The following is a 22,823-nucleotide window of genomic DNA, read 5'->3' as shown; positions in this document are numbered from 1 at the left end:
TCTGAGACTGCTGGTCAAAGTGTCCTGCACACTTGGAGTGGCAAACCACTTCTCCCCTGCCCTGCTCTGTGAGCAGAGCAGCCCCGCCCATACCCACCTGCGCAAGGGGGCTGTCATTTTATTTTTTCCTTTTTCGACCTGCTCAGTGGGGCAACGCTCATCCGCCTTAGCGGAGGAGCCGCCACTGGTTGCTTGAGTCCTAATGATCCACATTCATGACTAAAGTTTTGATTCAAGCATTGTACAAATACCTTATTGGATGTTGTTTCCGTGGATGAACTGTAGTTTTTAGTTTCATAGTAATTATATGTTGAAAGGGAGAATGGCTGCCTGCTTCTGCTTTGTACCCACCCCCGGCTCTGGCATGTGTGCACTGCTTCCTCTTGGTCTTTTCTGGGCAGATCCAAAGAATCAAAACAGAGGATTGTGCAGGCTGTTGAACACCGTCCGACTTTGCATGCTTCTGCCAGCTTTTGAGAGAAGGACTTTCAACCAGTCACTTAAGTGGCCCTGTCTGCGATACGTTGAAGAAGCAAATGTTTCTAACAGACAAGTGGACTGGCAACAGGGGCTACTCTGCCAGTTGTACAGTAAGGGACTGCCATCGCTCGAAGTGCCTGTTTTATCATTGCTGGAAAGCAGACTTCTTCGTAGCAGCACCTTGAGGGAGGGGATGGATGCCCGCTTACCTGGCATACCATTTGTGCTATGGCAATGGCAAGTGCATTTTTTGTATGGCACTAAATACAAGACACCTGACGTGTTTGTTTATCTTTTTATTCCATGCAGAATGAAGTCCAGAAAGCTGGCCACCATCATCCGGCCATTTGCAATCGTGTGGAAGCTGAAGTCATTGTCCATTCGGACTTCTCTGCCTCTGAGAGGAGCTGTGAATGTGAGCAGAGCAGGTCGGAGAGTGAAGATATCATCACTGAGGTGGACGAAGAGCGGGCATTCAGTCCCTTGGAAGAGATTCTGCCTCAACCTGCCACCCCCTCTCCGCCAGGCAGAGAGGATACTGAGCACCACTTTGAAAGACCAGAAGAAGCTCACCAAATGCAAGAAGAACTCTTCCATGTAGACAAAGATACCGAAATATTGGAAGTCGCTATAGCACCTAAGCTTGCCAATGGCTTCCACAGGGATGGTGAGAACATCAGCCCTCTGAGCAACAGAGAGACGGACTTCCTCACGGAAGGCACTGAGATCTCACGGCTGGATATGAGTTGCCTCAAGGGAGGTCGAGTAGTGTTGCAGGTAGAAATGAACTACATGGAAGATAGAGGGAGCTCTGAGGCAGACAAACAGCCTCTTCTTTGCCCAGGTCTGCAAGATACCTCACTGTGCAATATCTCCTCTTCAAGCAATTCAACCTCAGCATCTGAGCAGACATGTTCCTAAATCTCACCGAGCCAACCCAAACTTTGATCATGCGGGTAGCTTCTAGATATAACCAATACAACATGTCCTACCGTGATAGCCATTAAAAACCACAATACAGGGGTCAGATATAATCAGGAAATTAGGGCTTGCATGATAGCTCTGTGGGTAAAAGCCAACTTCAGAGAATTGTGTTTCTCTGCTGGCCAGAGTTTCAAATCCAAGTGTTCTGACTCTGATTGTATTCCTTTTGGGGCCAATAAAATAAGTACCATTTGGTTATTTAATAGGTAGCTGTTGGTAATATAAGGTAATTACGTTTCTCAGCGTGCTATATAAATCATTAAGATCACTTTTAAATTCATGGTTAAAGAAATAGGACCAACGCAGCTACTAGGAAGTCTTATCATTTCTAATCATAACTTGAAAGGCTGCAGTGCGAGACGACAAGAATCAGAAGAATTCACTGAATGTAATACTTCTTTCTATTGTGGCTATATTGACTTCCAGCATACCACATAACGTGCCTTTTGCTCACTTGTTGGCCTTTTCAGGTAAAGAATTCTAGAAAATGGCTGTCAGAAAAAAACAGCAGTAGCCCAGCACACCTTCTTACTGAGTGTTTTTCTTGTTTCCTTTTGGCATCCGTCTGTCCTTGTACAGCAGAAAGAAACGAACCTTTAAACGGACTGCAGTAGGAAGTCATCTAGTCATTCACTGCCATACTCCATATTGAGTTTTGCTGAGATTCGACCACCAGGAGTTCTTCAGAGTTTGTTTCACAGAGCTCAGATTTATTTCCAAATGCAAAGGAAATATCTATATCTTTTTTCAGACCGCTAGAGGTTAGATGTTTTAAGGAATAAAGATCTTTTGAACCCGGTTTCTCTGAGGTCATTCCTGCAAATACTGCCTGCATTGCTTCACTGGCCTGCACACTCTGCCTTCTTGCCATTTGCATGAGTCGCAGTCATCTGGGGTCTATAAAAAACCGCTGCTGTTTCGTGACCAAAGGTATATCACTTCCAAGTGAGGAGATGCAAAGTAAGTACACATCTCCTCACACTATACAGACTTTGGTAATTTTAATAGATACAGGGCTGTTGCTATCATTGATGCAGCAGGTGCAGTATAAGCAGGGGTTGGCGGAATGTTTCATTCCAGCAGCAAAATTGTCGGAATCTTGCGACTCCTTGTTAATCTTGTAATGAGCAGATCTGGCCAAATTCTGCCAATGGCCACCTGGTGGAATTTTTTCCCCGCAAGACTCCAGAAATTAGAGCGAGGTCCTACCACGATTTTCTAGCATGGGTGGTCGCGAGCAGTCACCGTTAGAGGGCTGCTTTTTTAGTAGATTTGCTGCCACTCAAGTAGATTTCTACTCGCACAGCAGCAAAATCAAATCAGATGGCCGGGCACTCTTGCTCACAGCATGGTGCCATTCACGCTGATTTCTCAGTGCTGCTCGTGCTACTGGCCCTAAATGGCAGTGCGGCGTGCATTTTTTCGTTCTCTTGGTGGAACTCCATGGACTATTGCAAAGTTTTTATGTAACTCCGCGTAGTTTCGCACTACAGAATTCTGTGAATTCCGCCCACCCCTAATTGCCGTGGTGACAGATATGATGGGTCTGCTGCACCTCAGTAATGGCTGCTCTTTACAGTCCAGCTAGTGGAATGTAGACGCATTTTGCCATTTTCCTTGTACTTCCCATTCTCCTCCATGATGGTTGCCTTGCTTCAGTCACTCTCCTGGGCTTCTGGAACCCATTGGGTGAAGCCTCTGTGCAACAATTGGACCCACCATGTTCCATACTTTCATGTGATTACTAGCTCTTGTAGACGTGCCCATCCACATGGGAGTTTTTTCCAGCATGTGCAGCCACACATCATCTTCGAGACGTGGCACTGCTTTGTTTATTGAAGACTTTCTTCAAGAGACTTCTGATGGAGTTCTTTTTTAGTGAATTGGAGCTGAGATGGAGTCACCACCCCTCTTGTGATCCCTTCACTTGCTCTACAGGTTTATATTGTTCTCACGTGCAGCTCCCAAATTTCCTTTGCAGGTATAAGTGTGCTATACCAATATTTCGAAGCAACAAGTCAGTCCTTTGCTCTGGCTTTTCTTCCAGCACATAGTCGAATGGGCCGCCAATAGCTTCTTACTTCTTTGATGATGGGTCCTTCCAAGACCAGAGTTGGGAATCCAAGTTCTCTTCCCCCACAGACACAAGCCGAGATTCTGATTGGGTCAGTGAAGCATGTGGAATAGAACTAGCCTGACAAATGGTTTCTTTCATGACTTAAGGGAAGACACCATGGATTGGGATCAGGAATGCAGAAAGTGTGCTGGTCACCACCCTACTACAGAGGGAAGAGTAAAAAGACCAGAGTCCCACTTCAGGGGTCTAATAAAGTTGCAAAAATAATCTGACCCTGTTGACATCTTGGCTCTGTTGCAGTGAAAATTATAGTGCACGCGTACAGTTTTCCCTCTAATGTGATCTTTCTATTGCTTCTGCTGTTTTTCACATTCTCAACATTTTTGCTGCCTGAGAGTAAGGAAGCGTTAAGTGCTGAGGTGCCTTCTGATAGAATTGAGTATTAATTGGACAGTGCTCTTATCAGTACATATTTCTGCTCCACAGACAAGGCAAATCATATGCATTGCTGTTTGCCACTAGCTTGTAAGAGCCCACTGAAAATTTCAAGGAACATCATCCATCTTTATCACACAAGAAGTGCATGTGATGCTTATCAGATCCAACGATCAGAGAGATGGATATGCTGTGTGCCTCTTTAATGGCACTGAAAGACTGTGAGGGGCATAGCCTTAAGGCCATCACTGATGTGCCATGTGCTGCTAGACTCCTCCCACCTCACATAAGGAGCTCATCATTTAATTTACTTGGAAGTGCCTCTTTGGCTGTCAAGCAAGGAGATCCTTGCTCAGTTCAAGACCACATTGACTGTGGCCAAATTGTCCTCCATTGTTATGGAAGAGCTGCAACTTATATTGTCTGAAACCTCATGAGGTGCTCACTGGACAGGCCATTCAAGAATCTCTTGTGGTTTTCAGGACTACTTTGCTAAGAGCACACATCATTTAGTAGTTTCAGGTAAGAATTAAAGAGGTCTTTCACTGGCTTCCTTGACGTCACATTCAGGGAGGCCTAAAACAAGAAACAATATACACCGCTATCCGAGAGGTCAAAGAGTGTTGGCAGTGTATTTGTGCGAGTGGTTGCAAGTGGTGGACATCGGTGCCTATTTTGGGGGATCAGAACTTATTTTTTGATCATCAAGCTTTGACCTGTAGGAAGAAAGATAAAAGCAGGAAGGTTGAAAGAAGGAGGAAGAAAAATATGGGAAACTCATGACAAAGATAGAAAGCAGGGAAGACAATAATCTGCCGTAGTTAGATAAAGAAACATAACGTGTAGAATGGCAGAAGAAAGAGTAACTGGGTGGAAACAAGACTAGGCAGCCTTCATATGTGGCAGTCTCAGCAAATGGCAGCACTTGTGACAAGCTCATGATAAAAACTCTGGCCCCTGCACATTTTTCTCTAAATTGAGCATTGAGTTCTGCTTTCCATATGAGAGCGTGTTTTAGGATTTGCGGTGGTTGGAAGAAAATTACCAAGGGCCCTAAGGTTCTGTCAGTGGTGGGCAAGGATTTTCAGTCTGTTTTATCTGATTAGTTGTCCTTCTTTCCACCGTAGGATCATCATGTGAAATCAGACGTCTGGTCAGAAATCAAAACACTTCTCTTCCAGAAGCAATCTCCTCAATGGAGATTGGTCAGATTATTATTCCATAATCTCAAAGGAAGGCCCACACATTTGTGGTTTTGAGAAGGCACTGTCCATTGGGCCAATTTTAACTCCTCAGTTTTCACCAAGGTAATGGCAGTGGCTCACCGTGCCACTGAACCCAGCTACACCCTACCACAACCAGGGTGAAACCAGTCTTGAGCTTCTTGTGTTCCGGCTCAGAGAGGACCTGGCTTGGCAGTTCAGGCTGGACAGTTCCCAATGGAGTAACCAAGAATTATTTGCATATGGCTGGGTGCAAACTGAGGTTGCATGGCTGGAATGCTATGCCAAGCAATTGCTAGTATTTAGACATACTGCAAGCATCCTCCCATCACCTTTTGTGTTTTCAATGTAATGTCCTTTGTGGCCAAGGGTATGCCCAGACGTAGGTCTCTTGCTCATTGTGCCACTGGAACCAAGCTAGACTTGACTGGAAAGCACCAATCAGGGAAAACGGTCTTGGGTTGCTTGTGTTCCTGTTCCAAGAAGACCTGGCTTGTTAGTTCAGCTGGACTGTACCCATTGAAGCAGAACCAAACCTTATTTGCATATGACTGCTAGGTGCTTTCTGAGACTGCCTGGTGGGCAGCATGTGGGAATGCTACCCCGAGCTATTGCCAATGGTTAGACTTATTGCGAGCCACCTCTCGTCACTTTTTATGTGCTTGAGTGACTGCAACCTGCCTGGGACAAAGAATAACACCTTTAACCTTGTGTAGAGAATTGGCAGATCAGGGCTGATTCACTTTTGGCTACTCTTCAATGTTTGAAATCACAAATAAAAAATAAGTGGATCATGACCTGGCGTACTATTGGAGAACGTCGCTCTGGTTCCAGCATTATACTTGTTTATTGATTTATATTGTGCTTACTGGACATCTTAAAGGCGAGAGAGGTCAGCTAGGAGGTTAGTGTCGTAGGTAATGATGCTGCTCAGGTCCTGGCACAGCAAATGTGGTATTTACTTTGAGTGATAGGTGGAAAGTTTGTTTATTTTCACCTTGCCTCGAAAATATTTTACCATGGATCCTTCTAGGCATTTTTATGTGGTGAATAGGATCTTGAATGTTACACTCGCTTGAGTGGGGATTCACGGCTGCTAATGGTAGGCATCTTTAAAAATAAGACATTTTGCTCAGTTTTAGGGATTTTTGAAAGCTTATGATTTGATATGTGGGTTATTCTGCATACAGAGCATGGCCCAAGTGAAGACGCAAGTTGCTTTTACTTCCACATTGTACTTTTCTGGGGATATATGTAGCAGGGTCCTTTTAAGAGTCTGAGTAGTAAGAAGACTGACTTTACTGCAGCTCCTGTTTGTGTGTTTAGTTTGAGGTCATCACCCACATGATGCCATTTTATGTGACCTTAGTTTGAATGGGACAGTTTTAGAGATGAATGTCACCATATCAATCTCCTTTATTTAAGGAAAATATATTGGGCTTGGGCAGGATTGCTTTCATCTGCTAGGCTTTGGCTGTGGTATCGCAACCAGACTTCATGTCTTCCAGGTCATTTGATATCACTAGTGATAGTTTTACCCCGAAAGATAATGGTTTCTTTGCATGCCTTCTGCATAGGAGTGGAAGGTGAAGTAAAGGTGGTCATAGGCAGAGGAGATGTGTATGGGTTTCAACGTAAATGTTTTAAAGTGGGTGGAACAAGTCTTCTTATACACAGGGGGTGACCCGCTGTAAATCGGAGGAGGCTTCCCCTTGCTCTCCCTGCAGTTATACCTCTTTCAGAGGTCGGGTAACCACTAGGTTTAGAGTTGCCGAATCTCTGCTTGCAGCTCTTCCATCAGAGACCTATGACCCTGTTGTCCATCTCCCACAGGGCCACCGAGCCAGTACATCAGAAGACCCACCTCATCCAGGGGCAGGCCTTCTAGTGCAGATTTCACCTGCTTGAAACTGACATGCAATGTGTGTAGACCTGCGCAGTGACACCCACGTGCAGTGTGAAAACTCCCTATGCGTAAGGAACATTGATTTTTTTTCCTATTCAGAAATAGGAATCGCGACGCGCTGGGGATGTCTGAATACAACAGGTGGTGCTCTGTAGGTCTCGAGGAGGCAAGGACCTCCGACGCACTTTAGGCTGGTGTCCACCTGCAGGTGTCTAAATACCCTATGAGTCTTTAATGTCCAGGTGCGGTCACATAACAAGGATTCGTGCCTCTGACTGTGGAGAATCTTTTTTGTGATATACCATGCTGCATGTGACTGATGGATTAGGGAGGATCCGCATGCTGACCGAGCTTAAGTGAGTTAGCTTTTTATGTCACCCGAAGAGAGATTAGGGCTGACTTGGTACCATGTTGTGGGTTAAAATATAATTGGCGAGTATCTAGGATTTGGTTGGCTTCCATGTGCACCATTTATTTCCAGATATTTCAGACTTTTATAATTGCATGGGTACCCTACAATGAAACAGTAGTGTCAGCTCTGCTGAATCTAGGGTGCCTCTCAAATAATAGGGTTATCAGGCAGTGTTTTAGGACATCTGAGTCTTCCCTAGCTTTGAGGGAGAGTCTTTTCCAGACCTGAAGGTTAGTTGTGCTACAATGATTTGAATTATTGTAGGGATAACAGCTGATGTACACTGGGGTGTGTAATTAATGTTTGTATTACTTTGAATATGCAAGGTCATTTTTTTTTACTTTTTTAAATTTAGATTTTTATTATTTAAAAGTCATAGAAGTGCACACGCAGTAACACATTGACATTTAGGCACATATTGACCCCACATTTAGAGAGAAACAAAGACGATCTTACCACTGTACGAATAGTTTTAGCTGGAACACTTAAAAACGTTAGTCCGCGCCAGTGTTGGTGTGTGGATCTGAACAATGTCCTTCGGTATCTTGTGTCTGTCACTTCTGTACTGCCCTTCTCTTTCACTTGCTTAAAAAAGGGCGCTCTTTCTGCCTACTTAACAAGACCAGTTATAACACAAAACCTTTTAACAGAGGGGACTACAGCTTGGAATACATCTTGTGGTGAGAATGTGCAGGCCAATTTGCAGGGAAAGCATCTGATGCCTTGGCCATTGGAAGTGACTATTTTTATTATTTGTTGTTTGAAGTGAGCGATGCAAGCTGCCTTCCACACAGTACCAGCATAATAGTGCAAATCGTTCTCTAAATAAGTTGGCACTTGTGTGTAATCCTCTGGCTTTCTTTTAGCTGTCTTATATTCCTTACCCACCAAGTTGTTGAAGTGGCTTCCTCTGATTTTCTTGCCGTTATGCATTTAATGGAAGCAGCTTTAGCTCTCTTTGTTAAATCGTTTTTTTGCAAAACAAAACAAGCATTTGCAATGCAATAGGTCTCGTATTTGCGCGAGTTTGAGCAATTGGCATTGTAAATGACAATGCCTTTTATTTATATTTTGGTCTTTAAAACCTAAATAAAAGGCATTGTCATTTACAATGCAAATAGCTTAAACTTGCATTGCATTGCAAATGCTTGTTTTACATTCCTGCGTTAAACTCGTCCAAGGACAACCAAGCAAACATTGCAGTCCGCATATTTACAGAGCACGAGCTTACTGGTAGTCGAAATGTGGCAAGTGTAAGGTAACACTTTTAGCCCATTCAGTCAGCCTGGATTATGGCCACTGCTGTTTTTCTGAACAGAGATGAGTGAATGAATGATTTTCAAAACAAACATGGACTAATTGTCAAGGTGCTCTGCTTGTATAAATATTATTTCTCGGTGTGAATGGCTGCTCCCCTGGAATTTCAATAAATAGAGAATTGCACTGCTGTGCTGCTATACTGCTTTTTTCGTTTTAAATAAAAATAAATGTCATTTGATGCCGTATTTATTGAAGAAAGGCGAGAAGCACTTCAATGAACTAATACCCGCGCATCTAATACATAAATAACAATAATAATTTTGTCCTAATAGCCTTCTATATCTAAGTGCTAAAAGCAGCTGGTGTTCCCATTAGGCAAGAGAAGCAATTCAGTTCAAAGTGAACACTACTTGCACCATTCAATTTGGCACGTATACCTCTTTCTATGGATGCGGCACAGCTCTGTAAAAGTACTTGATAAAAACTAAAAATATTTTCAGAAATACTAAATTTCATGCTTCCTGTGTATTTGTTACGGTAGATGCAACGTAAAACTTAGTTCAAAGTATACTTTATTAAAACACATATAACAAGAACGGCCGCAAAAGTGAAAGCAAATCGTGCTGCAAATTAATTAAATAAACAAGCGCGGTCCCCAAAGTGAAAGCGGACCGCGCTGCAAATAACAAAAAAATATAGTGCTTACCGACGAATTGAAAGAGACAGTTAGAGACAGTATAACACCACAAGTAAAAGATCCAGTCCTGATGGGCAGTCCCAGAAGGAGACGGGCGGTAACAAGGAGGGACTCAGAAGCCTCATTATCAATCAGGAAGCCAGCATTTACCATGGACAATGACGCCACCCAATGAAAAATATGGGCTGGGCTTCCACACCTTTTCTAAAAAATACCCTAAAACAGCATGCCTTGCAAAGCGAGCAGTGCATGCGCTGCAACGCTAGGCTCGACCTAAAAAGGAAAGTGGTCATTCTCCATATACTTTCCCAAAGCTCTGGTAATATTTTGATGAAGCTTGGATCGGAATAGCCCAATTTTTGCACAGGTGCAGAAAAATGTGTGTTTCCGTCTTGACCCCAGTCCCCAGTGTTCAGTTGAGTATGGTACTCAAAATATAGTCTGCACTAGTTTCCACTGGAGTTTCCTGCTCCGTTCGCCTCTACAGAGAATGTGCTGTCCCCACTTTGTGTACTGGATGTGCAGAGGATCAAACTCCCCAGGGAACGCCTGTTTGCTTTTTCTATTCTGCCTTGAAGGTATTCAGAAAGTGCTAAAGAAAGGGGTTGTACAAGGATTTTTTGGTACCCCCAGTTGACCCAACCACTTCACGTTTTTGAGACAACTGGAGCTGAGCCACTTGCCCCACTGATTCCCTCTCTATGGGTTCCTGACGATTTTGAGTACTGAACTTTGCGTGTTGTTGAGCCTCGCTGCACAGAGCCCTACAGGCTAGCCACTGATCGTCTAGGTCTTTCGATGATATCAGTAGTGATATTCTATGAGGTGGCAGGAACCTACAGACTCGAAGATAGTGAATGAATACGTTCTAGTAATTTAAACTGTGGGTTATGGAAAAACGTAATCCTCTTTATAGACATTTAGTCACTTTATAGACATCTTTCTTTTGCTTCAAGCGTAGACCGTGAGAATGAGTGGCCTCTTAATTCCGATGGGACCAGTAATAGCAGCGTTGCTACATAATCCTAGGAGCCCCAACAGTGTAAAGCTTTGCAAAGTGGTTTGGGAGCTTTCATTATGATTATGAAACCCAGATTTCACAGAAAGCCATGAAATATTTCCCATATATGGGGATTATATGTATTACATTATATGTGAGAACGGGTTAGAATAATTTTGGGGGAAGGGCAAAAGGGAGGATCAGAGGTCCCCCTGATTGCAGGTGGGGCACTGGGTGTGCCCTGGTTCACATGTCCTAGAGAGGAACATGTGCCGTTCAGAGGTGCTTTGCTGCGGTCTCTTATCTCAAGACGCTTACAAGGACCACTAATAAATTGACTGAAATCTTTTGCAGTTGTCCCTCATTGCGTCTGCCTCACAAGCACGGGAAGCTAACTCTTCTGTGGTGGGATTTAAAGTTGATTCTGGGCTGGATCCATATCCCAGTCAAAAGAAACAAGGTAAAGGGTTGTTAAGAGACCTGTGGAATACCTGTCCTATTGATACAGTGCTCCCTTTAGCAACAATGCTGTGAAACCTGGTGTGCTTTGTAGAAATGTGAAGTGAAGTGGTGCTAAAGCATATCTTTTTGTTTTATCAGGTGTGCATTATGCCACACATACCTGACCTCACAGAAAACCCTCCTGGCTGTACGGCATCCATTACCTCAGGCATTCCACCTGGAGTAATTGCACATCTGACTCAGGAGTTTGCTTGGTGCAGCAGCATATGTGACGTGGCAGATGATGTGAGGAATGAAACACGACTTGTAAAGTGCACGGTTTCTTGTAATGCATCGTGGTGCTAGGGTAGAAGCCAGTAGCTCAACTGCAGAAACTTCGAGAAAGATGCTAACTTGGTTCAGAACGGCATGTGTTGGTTTAGGAATCCTTCGCAGATGGGGTACGTATGACCTGGTCAAAATGAATTCCCTCCACCAAGGGTGGAACGCCACCTTCCCATTGCTATTTTCAGCCACTTAAGAATTCCTTATGAAGGTATACTGGATATCCCGGGGAGTTTACCCCGTGTCAGTTTGTAATCACCATTTAACTAGGCGCAACTTGATATTTGTTGTACAGGACTTTACTCTCCCCTCCCAGTGAAGCAATTGCTACGGCTGCGTGCTGAGAGTTGTTTTGCGTTGTATCATCAGCAGTATAGAAAAACCCTTAATAGATCAGTGACAACTGTGAGTTTGGGAGATAAAACTGGCACAATTCCTGACCGTGGTGTGCTAAATTCTAAGGGACAAGGGTTCATAGTTGCAATTCCACTTGTAGCATGCGCTCTGCGAACATAAGCTAGGTTCTACCTGACCTCTGAACTACAGCTTTCATATTGATACCCATCAACTAAAGGGAATTACTCCTGGTACAGTGCCATAAGGAACCTTGTTGTAATGTCACCAGTACTGTGACATTAGGGTATCTTTGTATATAATTGAGTATTAAGCCTGCTGTTACTGGCAATTGCTTTCAAAAGTGTGGCAGTGGGCTCTTAAACACGCTCCATTTTTCCTTTTGTACCTCCTTCCTTTTTTGTGCCCATGCTTAAATTAATAATCTAGCTCCAGAACTTGAGACTGGAATAGATCTGTTCATGGAGGCACTAGACCTCCTCTGCTGACCAAAAGCACTTGACGTGATGTCATTATTTAAGCAACCAATGATAGGCTACATACTAAGCCTCTCGCCTTACTGAGATGAGATTCCAAGAGATGGCTCATGACTCGATATTTCAGTTAATGGTGCGAGTCACATCTAAATATAGTAGTCTAATGTGAGGCATTTTTTGTAAAAGCATCAGAGCATAGTCAAGTTAGTGTGTCATATGTAATGTTTTGTTTGTTCCCATTTTTTACCCACTGTAAAACATCCACCACTATCCCTTAATTTCATTCTAGCAATGGGTCTATTGTATATTCTGAGTGGCTTCCTGATTGTCCACACAATTGTTCTATTTTGTGTAGGCTGTTGTTATACTTGGTGCTTGCTATTGTAGTAGATGTACACTATCATCTATGTTGGTACACTGTTCTCGTTGATGGGTTATTGTATTTGAGAAGTCGGTTCATGGCAGTTTAACTATTAGGTTTTTGTATGACAATTAATATTTTGGAAATTGACGTTGTACATGTGAGCAGTAACCAGTATTCAAGTTATGGGTATAGCACATGCTTCTGGATAGATTGTGCTGTAGAAGTGCACACATTAGGGTCCTAGTGTCAAAATGGTGTATTATAGTTGTGGATATACATAATTCAGATTATAGAAATATGCTAGTCTGTTATCAAGTGTTCTACGGGTGGTATGCATTAGTGGCAGGTATTCTATTACCAGTATATTAAATGCTAGCACTGACTATATTCAGATTGATTATTGTATTCTCACAATGACTATTCCTTGGGTATTTTTGCTTTGTAGATACGCGTAATTTAGCAAATGGTATATTTTTTGCAGGTGATGGATGCCCACGAATTGTGTAATGTGTAAATGGAGGTTGTTCTGTGCCTAGCTCTATGTATACCAGGAGTGAATACAAAATTTCAGAGTTGGGGATATTTGTCAGATATTTCTCAATCTCTAATTGAAACCAGTTTGAAAGGCATTGCTGTAATTTGGGTTAAAGTGAAAATATTGTAACATTTTAGGAGTACGAGATTGTGAGACTTCTAGGAGAATGAGTGGTGTGCCCATGTGTGTGATGTTAGCACTACTATGGCACACTGGATTAACATATCATTGAAGTTTGATTATCCTCTGTTCCAGCCATGCCTTATAACAGTATTTTCTTTAGTAGTCACAGCGAGGTTTTCAGACACACAGGCCACATCCTCTTTAACTCTTGCGTGTCATATCTGTAAGTAATAAACGCAAATGAGAGCGACCGTCGAAAAGTGAATGCATGAAACAATACTTCATTATGTTTACCCTGCCTTCAAGACACACACAGTCCATTCCACTGGTTAAGTGGTCAATCTTTTCAGCTCCCGCATGATCAAAGTTCTGAGAGTCGCTCGTCAGGTTCAGTAGGGCAGAAACCTCCTCTGACCAGCTGATGGAGAGGACAAGTGCCGCTATTACACACTCTGGGAGTGTCTGTGACCTCATGGACCAGCAAAGAAATCTCTTGCAACTTCTGGGTTCCTGTGATGATCTGGATTTTGTCTTGGGTTCTCTGTGCCTAATAATTTAGGTGTGCATTATCCTTTTTGTGTATAATTGTACAGTATGTTTTAGGGTCACCATGCCTAATATTTTAGGTGGACATTATCTCTTTACTGAGTGACAGTGCATTTTGTTGCTTAACGTCATCATACCTAAAAAATTAGGTATGTGTTCTCTTTTTCATGTATGACTATGTACATTATGTTTTTAGCCTCTTCATACCTAATATTTCAGGTACAGAAGCTCTCTTTTGATGTAAGACTGTATACAGTAGATTTTTAACACCCTTTGGTTATCTGTATATTATTTAAACATATAACGTGAAGTAGCATGCAGACTTTGTAAACAAATTCTTTGACTGTCTCTCTTTTTCTTCACTTTTTTATTTTACTTTTTAATTTCTTAAGAACACAACTACCTCATGTACTTTAACCAGTAGTTGCATTTTCCAGTGTCCATTTTTTTAATGTCACAAGCTTTATTTTCATGCAAAGAGTACAGTGTTTTGGCTCTAGAAAACTGAAGCACTGATTAAAAAGGACCTCTCTGTTGCTCACAATTTTCTGTGCAACAGAATTGATGCGACACGCAAATGTTCTACTGGTTCTGTATGAAAGATCTGCTGAAAGGTGAATTAATTTGGTAAAATGATGTGTTAAATGAGGAATTTTCTGAAAATGGCAGTTGTTTTCCAGTGAACGAAAAATTTAGGATTGCTGAAAATACTAACAATGAGTTTTTCCAAAGGGAGTTCCTTTAAAATAAAAATTAAAGGGATTAGAGGATAAATAAGTGAAACAGAGGTATCGCGAAGGAGCACCGCTGTTCTGGCACCGCAGACCACAGCTGTAAACAGGCAGTAGTAACTCTTCAGGGTCTTTTGTCCTCACGTCTCATTCAATCTCAGTGATCTGGAAAAGAATATTTGGGTTCTACTTTGGATTGTTCTATGTTTGCACTTTGAAAGTGCCAATTTTAAAACTTAATTGAGACATTTCTTGCTGCACCACTACCCCTGAAAGGCCAACAGTGTTGGGGCAGAATCAATCACTTGTGAGGCATTAAGTCTTTCAGGGGTAACAGTGCATGTGGCTGTAGCAACAAAACAGGTGTCTGATATTTAATATGTAATGCTAATGTGTCTCAGCCGATGGTTTATGAAGTGTTTTCTGGATTTATCACTCAAAAAACAGTATTTTAGCTATATTTTAATCTGGGAATTTAGGCCCATCTCTGAAGATTTGGGGCAGTTGTTACTTTAGAGAAGTTGTTATAATGTGGAGATGTTTTTTACTGACATCTTTGTTCCACATTGATTTGACAATTCAGAGGAGGACGGAGTACTGCCATTGTGCCAAACAGCTGAGTCATTCTCCAGTTACTCAACACGATTTAATTATAATAACATATTAAAGGAATGACTTGCTAAATACATCCATATAACATGTTGAGATAATGAAATAGATTTTGAGTATCCCGGGTCTCACAGCTTGATATATTAGGAGAATTAAGACAATCTGGTGATGAGCCAAGAGCTCTAGGGACAATGGCTGCCAACTGTGTTTCTTGTTTTAAGAGTCATGTTAAATATCTGGCAGCAATATTTCATGACTCAAGACCTTGCTGTAAGGCGGTCACAAACAAGGAATCTTTCTTGTGAGCTTTATAGACGATAACTGCCAGTAGATTAACTGAAGAGCTCTTGATGAGGTGGCTGTCTCATTAAAATCTTTAGTTAAAATAGGCACCTGCATTCTTATGTCACCTAGAGCCCAGACAGACACGTGTCAGCATATTTAATTAACAAATGAAGATGGTTGAGACAGAGAACCGGGTCCCTGTGAGTCTCAAAAGATGGCAGGCATTGTGAAAACAAAGCTTTATTCAAAATGTAAGAATCATTACATAAGACAAAAAGAAGATAGGCAAATCCAAATCAGAATCACTAATTCATCAAATTATGCAAATTGAGAGAGCAATCAATATAAGGTCTACCTCGAAAGGAAGTAAATAGCCAGAAACAGTGTCATTCAGCAAGAGGACAAACATGGAAATCTGCTCAAATAGTCTAAGTATAAATTGACAGCCACACTAATGTGCAGTCTGCTCAGTTCAAAAAGCAAGAAAAGTATACGTTTAAATCAGTAGGTAGACTAGTTCGGAGCCTGTACAGTTCAAAAGGTGAGAAAAGCCTGACCCGCATCCCAAAAAAGGCAGATTTTATAGGTTTCAGTCAGTGAAAACTACATTTTCTGCATGATGAGATCATACATTATTGGACTGTACTAATAATGTTTCATTCACACAAACCAATAGGAAATTATAATAAATCAAAAAGAAACATTTCATGCTTAATTATAGTAAGGCATACATAAGAAATTAAGTAAATAACATGACATTTATGCAGTAAATTAAAACAATACACAATACAACTACTTAGAGCTGTCCCAGGTAAAGACATTTGAATTTGTTGCATATACAGGAACATTCTGCACATGGTTTTTATCTTTAAAACACAAATTACCACATTTGTTATGTTATGATATATTGACTTGTATAGCACACTAATCACCCAGGGAGTATCCAGGCACGTGGGCAGTTGAGTTTGTTTGTGGTCCCCTTGGTGCTTATACGAAGAGCCAGGTCTTCAGTTTCTTGCCACACTGAAGAAGTGAGAAGGAGGCTTGAATGTGTTGATGGAAGTTGTTCCATGTCTTGGGTGCGATGTAGTAGAATGAAAGCCAGGGATCAATTCCTTCAACAATAGCTTGGTTAACTTCTTAGTCACCCGGTTTATTTGAAATGCCTACAGTTTTGATTTCTTTTCCAGAGAGGGGTAGGTTAGGAACCTCAATGGGCTGAGTTATGAGCATGTAGCACTGAGATACTGGATGACTATTCACTTTCCCTTCCACAAAAGGACCATGCTGTCTACCTCTAGGACTACACCAAACATGCAATCCTCCTCTCCTCTCAGGCACCGTTGTTGTGATTGACTCAGTCCTGTAGTAACTGTAGTAACTGCAAATTTTGGAAAATTTTAATTAGTTACTAAATGTCTTTGCAGAAATCTGAAATTTGGCAGAAATCCCTGCATGTTATTTTACATGGGTTGTTGGGTAACTGGGGCTAAGCGAATATTCCCATTGAATTGCCTTGGGTTCTGCATGTTCTGCACAGAGGCCAGTAGGGCTTAGACGACTGATTCCGTCATCCCATCCTGTGCCATTTGATTAATATTCTGCTGAATTTGACCATTAGCAACTCATTTTGAAATCTTTTTGGATTTAACCTACATTCACTTTTCCAGTGCCCATTTTTCCCACAGATTTGACACAGACTACTTCTCATCTATGCATTACTAATACCCAGTACCACTGGAATTATGTGGGACGAGGGGGTAAAATTATGTGGCATGGATGGATAAATTGTGCTGCAAGAAAAGGCAAAGTATGTATCATAATGCAGCACTTTTTTTAATACTATTTCTTCATCATTTTGTCATTTTTATACTTGTTAGCACTGTCTGGACATTTGCTGCACCTCATTTGTACCAGTTTAACAACTAAATATAGCAATAAGCAACAGAAATGTGACTAGTATAGCTATGCAAAAGGCCTTCACGTATTGCTGTGTTTTTTCGTAACCTTTCAACCGTTTGAGCTCCAAAACTATTTTTGGATTAAAATCCGCAGATTATGCAGCAGATGATGAATTATGTGATAGATGCGGCAAAATCTTATGCAGAAATACTCCACAGCTGCACAGTTTCATAATTACAGTGGCTCTGCTAATACCATTCCTTACATTGCAATCATTATTAAATCCTATACATCTATCACAAGGACCACCATTTTTTCCTTGTACAAATTAGACAACATTGCCTTCTGCATTAACCCCTTGCATAGTAACACTTACACCTGAAAGACCTTTGTTTGAGCCACCATCAACTTCTCTTTCGTCATTTTTCTTTTTAGCATCACTACAAAATTAGGCAAGGATTTCGTCGAACAATTTTGCTTGCCGGCACATCACACTTTGCTGAATACAATCACTTATCTCCGGATGTAATCCAAACACAGATAATGAGACACACCTTCCTTTTCGGGGTCTTCATTGCCACTATACTATCTCTAATAATTAGTCAATCTGCATGCACTGACTCATCTGGAGTTTGCATTTCTCTAATGATTTTTGACCAATCAACTTGGTTCTTGGTAATCTTTGTTTTCAAATGCTCGATAACTCGATTACATTTCCACTGAACAATTCGGAAAAGCTTATTATGAGAAGCTTCTCTCTGTGGTTATTCCTCTGGCCACTGTACTATAGATTTTTACTCTGCCCACAAATCTTGAGGCACAACAATTGAAAATAATGCATTGAAGTCAGCCCAAGTTGTACTTTTGAAATCTTTCCACCTCTGTATGACACTACTCAGGCTCCTGTATGCCACTATTCTTTGTAAATGTTTAACGAACACTTGTTGTCCAAGGTAGGTGTGCATATGCTACACCCTGCCCTTCTCTCAACCCTTTTCAATAACAATTTCATATTCAGCATCACTCACATTTTTCTTTGTTTTACTCTACTTTGATGTTTCAGGCTTGTCGGGTTTTTACTTTTCAGTCTTCTCTATACCTTATCATATCTTCTCATTCTTTGATCTTCCCAATAGTTTGCTAAAATTTACTTGCAGGGTTCCAAGATCTTGTTTTTGTAAGTCACTTTGTCGATTTCATTCTAAATATTCCACAAATTCTCTTTTGTTCAAATCCTCATTAAATTCTTTAGTAAATTTCTCAGGCTTTTCAAATGCGTTTTGTGCATGTTTTCCTTCTTCAGCACCCAAAAATGTTGAAATGTCACTGTAGGTGATCTCACTTTATTCAACAATTTGTCCCTAAACTCACCCTTTCCCTCACAGTCACTTGCATTCTTTTTAATCTCATCTTTTACTCATTGTTGAGTTTTAGCACTTACTGATACCATGCCTTCTTCCATAAGCGCAATCTCATATCCAGCCATTTGTTAACAGTCTTAACAATTTGTCCTTTCAATATTTAAAAAAAAAATAATATTTTTATTCAAAGCATTTTACATCTTTTCTCCCCAGGCTCAAGTGGACAGCAATAAAATATATTTCATAACAAGCAGCAAAGACGCATTTCTAATAGCAAACAATTCATTAATAAATTAAGAATTTCACTCCATCAATAATCTGTGAACATTTTGGAAATAATAAAACCACTTGCACTCCCCAGACATCACTTCCTTATTATCCCTCCCACTTCCCCCTTACTATTGGCTTTCTAAAATCCAGTCGGAAATAGGCAGCCACAGCCGCATTCCTTTTTCCCTAGCTTGTTTGCCTTTCATGCATATAGAGCCTGTTCCAAATTATAAATTCATAAAAGCTGTGCGATCTATTGATAAGAAGAAGGGGTGGGATCAAGCCAGGCTGATGCCATGCCTAATCTAAATACAGTCATAGCAAAGAAACATAAGTAATTGAGCGTGGCTAGGTACCACCTCCTTATGTACCCCTAACAGAATCAATTGGGGGGGGGGGGGCGGGTTACTGTTATTTGTATTCCTAGTTTGGCATAGCAGAAATCCTTAATCTCCTTTCTTAAACCATCTAAAGAAGAACAAGTCGCAAACATATGAGTTTAATCAGCCCATGTGGTTGACATTGGGGATTGGGGGCAGCGCGTACCAGCCTACCCGCCCCATCTGGCAATTTTTCCGGGGGTATGATATAGATTAAAGCAAGTTTTAAAATGTTGAACTTGTTAATTATCCATGAAGTTGCTGATATGGGTAATATCAGTCCCGAGATGCTCACACCATGTAGAGATGATAAAATCATCCTGAATCGATTTCATTCAAAAGTTTCAACTCGTTTAATTGTAAGATCATCATTTTATTGTTCGTTTGTGCAAATTGTGAAACCGGTGATCTCCAATATTCAAATGCGTGTATTATGCTCAATCGCCTTTGATACAGCATGTTAGGATCCCAGTTTCTTAGAAATACAAGATGTTTAACCCAATGCATTTCGGGCACCTTCTGCCCTTCGTCAGGGGTTTGTATCTGTAAAGTTAAGAATCACATAAATGCTGTTACAATAGTGTATGACTTTTCACCAAACTGGCATTTAAACAACAATGTATCCATGTGAGTAGCCGATCTTAACGCTCCCAACTATACCGCTTTCCCGCTAAAAAGATATTCAACACATCATCACGATTTTACTCCAAATGTACTGATCAATCACATTACTCCAAAAAAGTTACCAACCGTCTAAACACAAAACATTCATCTAAATATTCAATACAGCTTCTAGCCTTTAGTTAGAACAAAAACCCCGCCCATCCCTAAATGGTCAATTAAATGCGATTTAAGTTGAAGATGCAATATACCCAAACCATGAATAAAAATATAAATAATGCGATGACCTCAGAACTTTTTTGGAGTAATGTGATTGATCAGTACATTTGGAGTAAAATCGTGATGATGTGTTGAATATCTTTTTAGCGGGAAAGCGGTATAGTTGGGAGCGTCAAGATCGGCTACTCACATGGATACATTGTTGTTTAAATGCCAGTTTGGTGAAAAGTCATACACTATTGTAACAGCATTTATGTGATTCTTAACTTTACAGATACAAACCCCTGACGAAGAGCAGAAGGTGCCCGAAATGCATTGGGTTAAACATCTTGTATTTCTAAGAAACTGGGATCCTAACATGCTGTATCAAAGGCGATTGAGCATAATACACGCATTTGAATATTGGAGATCACCGGTTTCACAATTTGCACAAACGAACAATAAAATGATGATCTTACAATTAAACGAGTTGAAACTTTTGAATGAAATCGATTCAGGATGATTTTATCATCTCTACATGGTGTGAGCATCTCGGGACTGATATTACCCATATCAGCAACTTAATGGATATTACTTCGGCGCTACCAGGATGAAGCGTACTCTGAGATACCTCCCCTTAATGGAATACTTTACGATAAACTTGATCTAAAATGGTGTGCGGGACATACAAATATACAATTACGAACTTGTTAATTAGACAGCAATGTAGATTGAGCAAGATCCAAAGAATCTAAAAAGACAGTGTTTTCAATCTGCAGTTTCTCATGCTATTCAGTCACCAATGCTGACCTTTCAACATTTTCTTATGTGCTTTTTCATTTGCTACGTAGTCCCACTCATTCAAGGCTTCAAGCTGTGCAGGCCTGGGCTTCAGTTTACTCTCAAACATGACATGTCTTAAGTCCTCAATCATTTACACTTTAAACATACCATTCACAGGAAATTGTAATTAGGTCTCGCCTGAGCCAGCGCTCATGTGGTGCTCTGCGAGACATAAGACGTAAGGGCTTTAAACTTTGGAACATGCGCTTGTGCGTGGTGTTTTGTTTTCTTCACCCGCTATTGGCCTTTGCATGCGTCTTTCTAAGAAAGACCGCACGCAATTGGCCAAATGCGGGTGCATGTCCCGCCTTCTCTCTGCCCTGGCCTAGGGTCCGTGGGAGCGAGTGCGGCTTTCCTCCCTCGTCATGGCTCATTAAGCTCAGTGTGCACTTTCAGCTCCAAACGCAGTCACTTTAAATTTCGCGTACTGCGCTTGTTTTATTTATTTACTAGAGCGCCGTAATGCCTTTCTGCACATAACACCCCTCCCACCTCCCAAACATCAACCAGAGCGATGCCGTGGCTTGTTTCTTTTCTATGTGAGCCACTCTCACTACAGACAAGACGTGTTTTTTTTTTTATTAACGGAGCATTGCGCTTTAATGTGTTTTCAATTTTAAATGCAGTACTGGGCTGTACAGAGCCCTCATTGCTGTGCGTGCGCTACATGAATGGATATTTGTTAGTTGTGTAGTGTGCAGTACTGGGCTGTACAGAGCCCTCATTGCTGTGCGTGCGCTACATGAACGGATATAATAGGCCCTTGCTCTACAAGGTCTGCTGGCTGTTTGTTTTGCAAATTCATACAGCGCAAGCTAAACTCAAGAGTAGTAGAGACCTTTACAAGACACCCAGGGGCATATGCATCAAGCTAACCAAAAGCGTTTCCTTAATAGCGAGAAATAAGGAATCGTTATTAAGGAATCGCTTTTGGGTATGCATCAACAGATTCGGTAATTATTAGCGATTCCTTAAAAATCGCTATTTTTACAGATTATACAATAGCGGGGCATGCAAACTCCGAATAGCTATTAGCGAGTTCGGTAATTCCGAATTAGCAAATAGCGAATTCGGTATTAGCGAAATCGCAAATGACCGCGTCGCCCCGGGAACGTGCAGATGACATCACCAACCAGGAAATACAGCAGCCCCACCCTCATTGCATCGACAGAGGAGCAAACAGGAGCACTGACTGCAGACTGCCTGTGCAGACTGAAGCCACACAGACTGTTCCATCTGCAAAAAAACACCATCCATGGAGAAGGAAGCCCCATCCAGCGCTGAGGCTGCGCGCAAGCGCAAGTTCTCCGACAGGGAGCTGGAGCACCTAATCGAGGGAGTCTCGAGCAAGCACGATCGCCTCTTCGGCAAGCTGTCCCTCAAGGTGCCTGAGGCGGAGAAGCGCCGCATATGGCTGCGGATCCGCGAGAGGGTGAATGCAGTTGGTGTGACACCCCGCAGCATCGACGACCTAAAAAAAAGGTGGTACGACCTGCGGAAGCGCGCGAAGGAGAGGATAGCAGAGAGGCTCCGGGACGCTAGCAGAACGGGAGGCGGCCCTTCCACGGTCCAGGCTAACACTGCCCTGGAGGAGCTGGTGGAAGGTACAATTGAGCGGGAAGCCGTCGTGGGAGTGATCCAGATGGACACGTCTGGCGCAGCCACAAGTGCCCAAGGTAAGATGCATGCCTGTTGCCATACCCAGCATAGCGTAAATCCCATTCCAGGCCCCCAGCAGGATCTGAGTGTGCATGCAGCTTTGCAACACACAGCTTTACTCCTAACACTAGTGCATCATGGGAGTTGTAGTATACTCAGGCAAGTGTGCATGTACAGGGGTAAATGCAATAACCATTCACCAGATCAGTAGAAGCTGGGTATAGACAGTATGTTTAGTGGATCACAGAGGGACATGTATGTGTGCAACACTACGTAGGTCTAACTATCCCACTAACCATGCACTGT

The 22,823-nt window shown here is 41.8% G+C and overlaps 1 protein-coding gene across 1 annotated transcript in view; it reads left to right on the top strand.

Annotated features, from left to right (window-relative positions):
- Nucleotides 1-13,974, top strand: part of IGDCC4 (immunoglobulin superfamily DCC subclass member 4) — a 575,762-nt gene extending 561,788 nt beyond the window's left edge. The window contains exon 20 of the mRNA XM_085644585.1: nucleotides 790-13,974. Coding sequence (XP_085500711.1) covers nucleotides 790-1,401 — 612 coding nt within the window. The 3' untranslated portion in view covers nucleotides 1,402-13,974. The remainder of the gene's footprint in view (nucleotides 1-789) is intronic.
- The last annotated feature ends 8,849 nt before the right edge of the window (nucleotides 13,975-22,823 follow it).

Source organism: Triturus cristatus, chromosome 3_1 (assembly GCF_964204655.1).
Source record: "Triturus cristatus chromosome 3_1, aTriCri1.1, whole genome shotgun sequence".
Lineage (NCBI taxonomy): Eukaryota > Metazoa > Chordata > Amphibia > Caudata > Salamandridae > Triturus > Triturus cristatus.
This window is presented reverse-complemented; position numbering and strand designations above follow the sequence as displayed.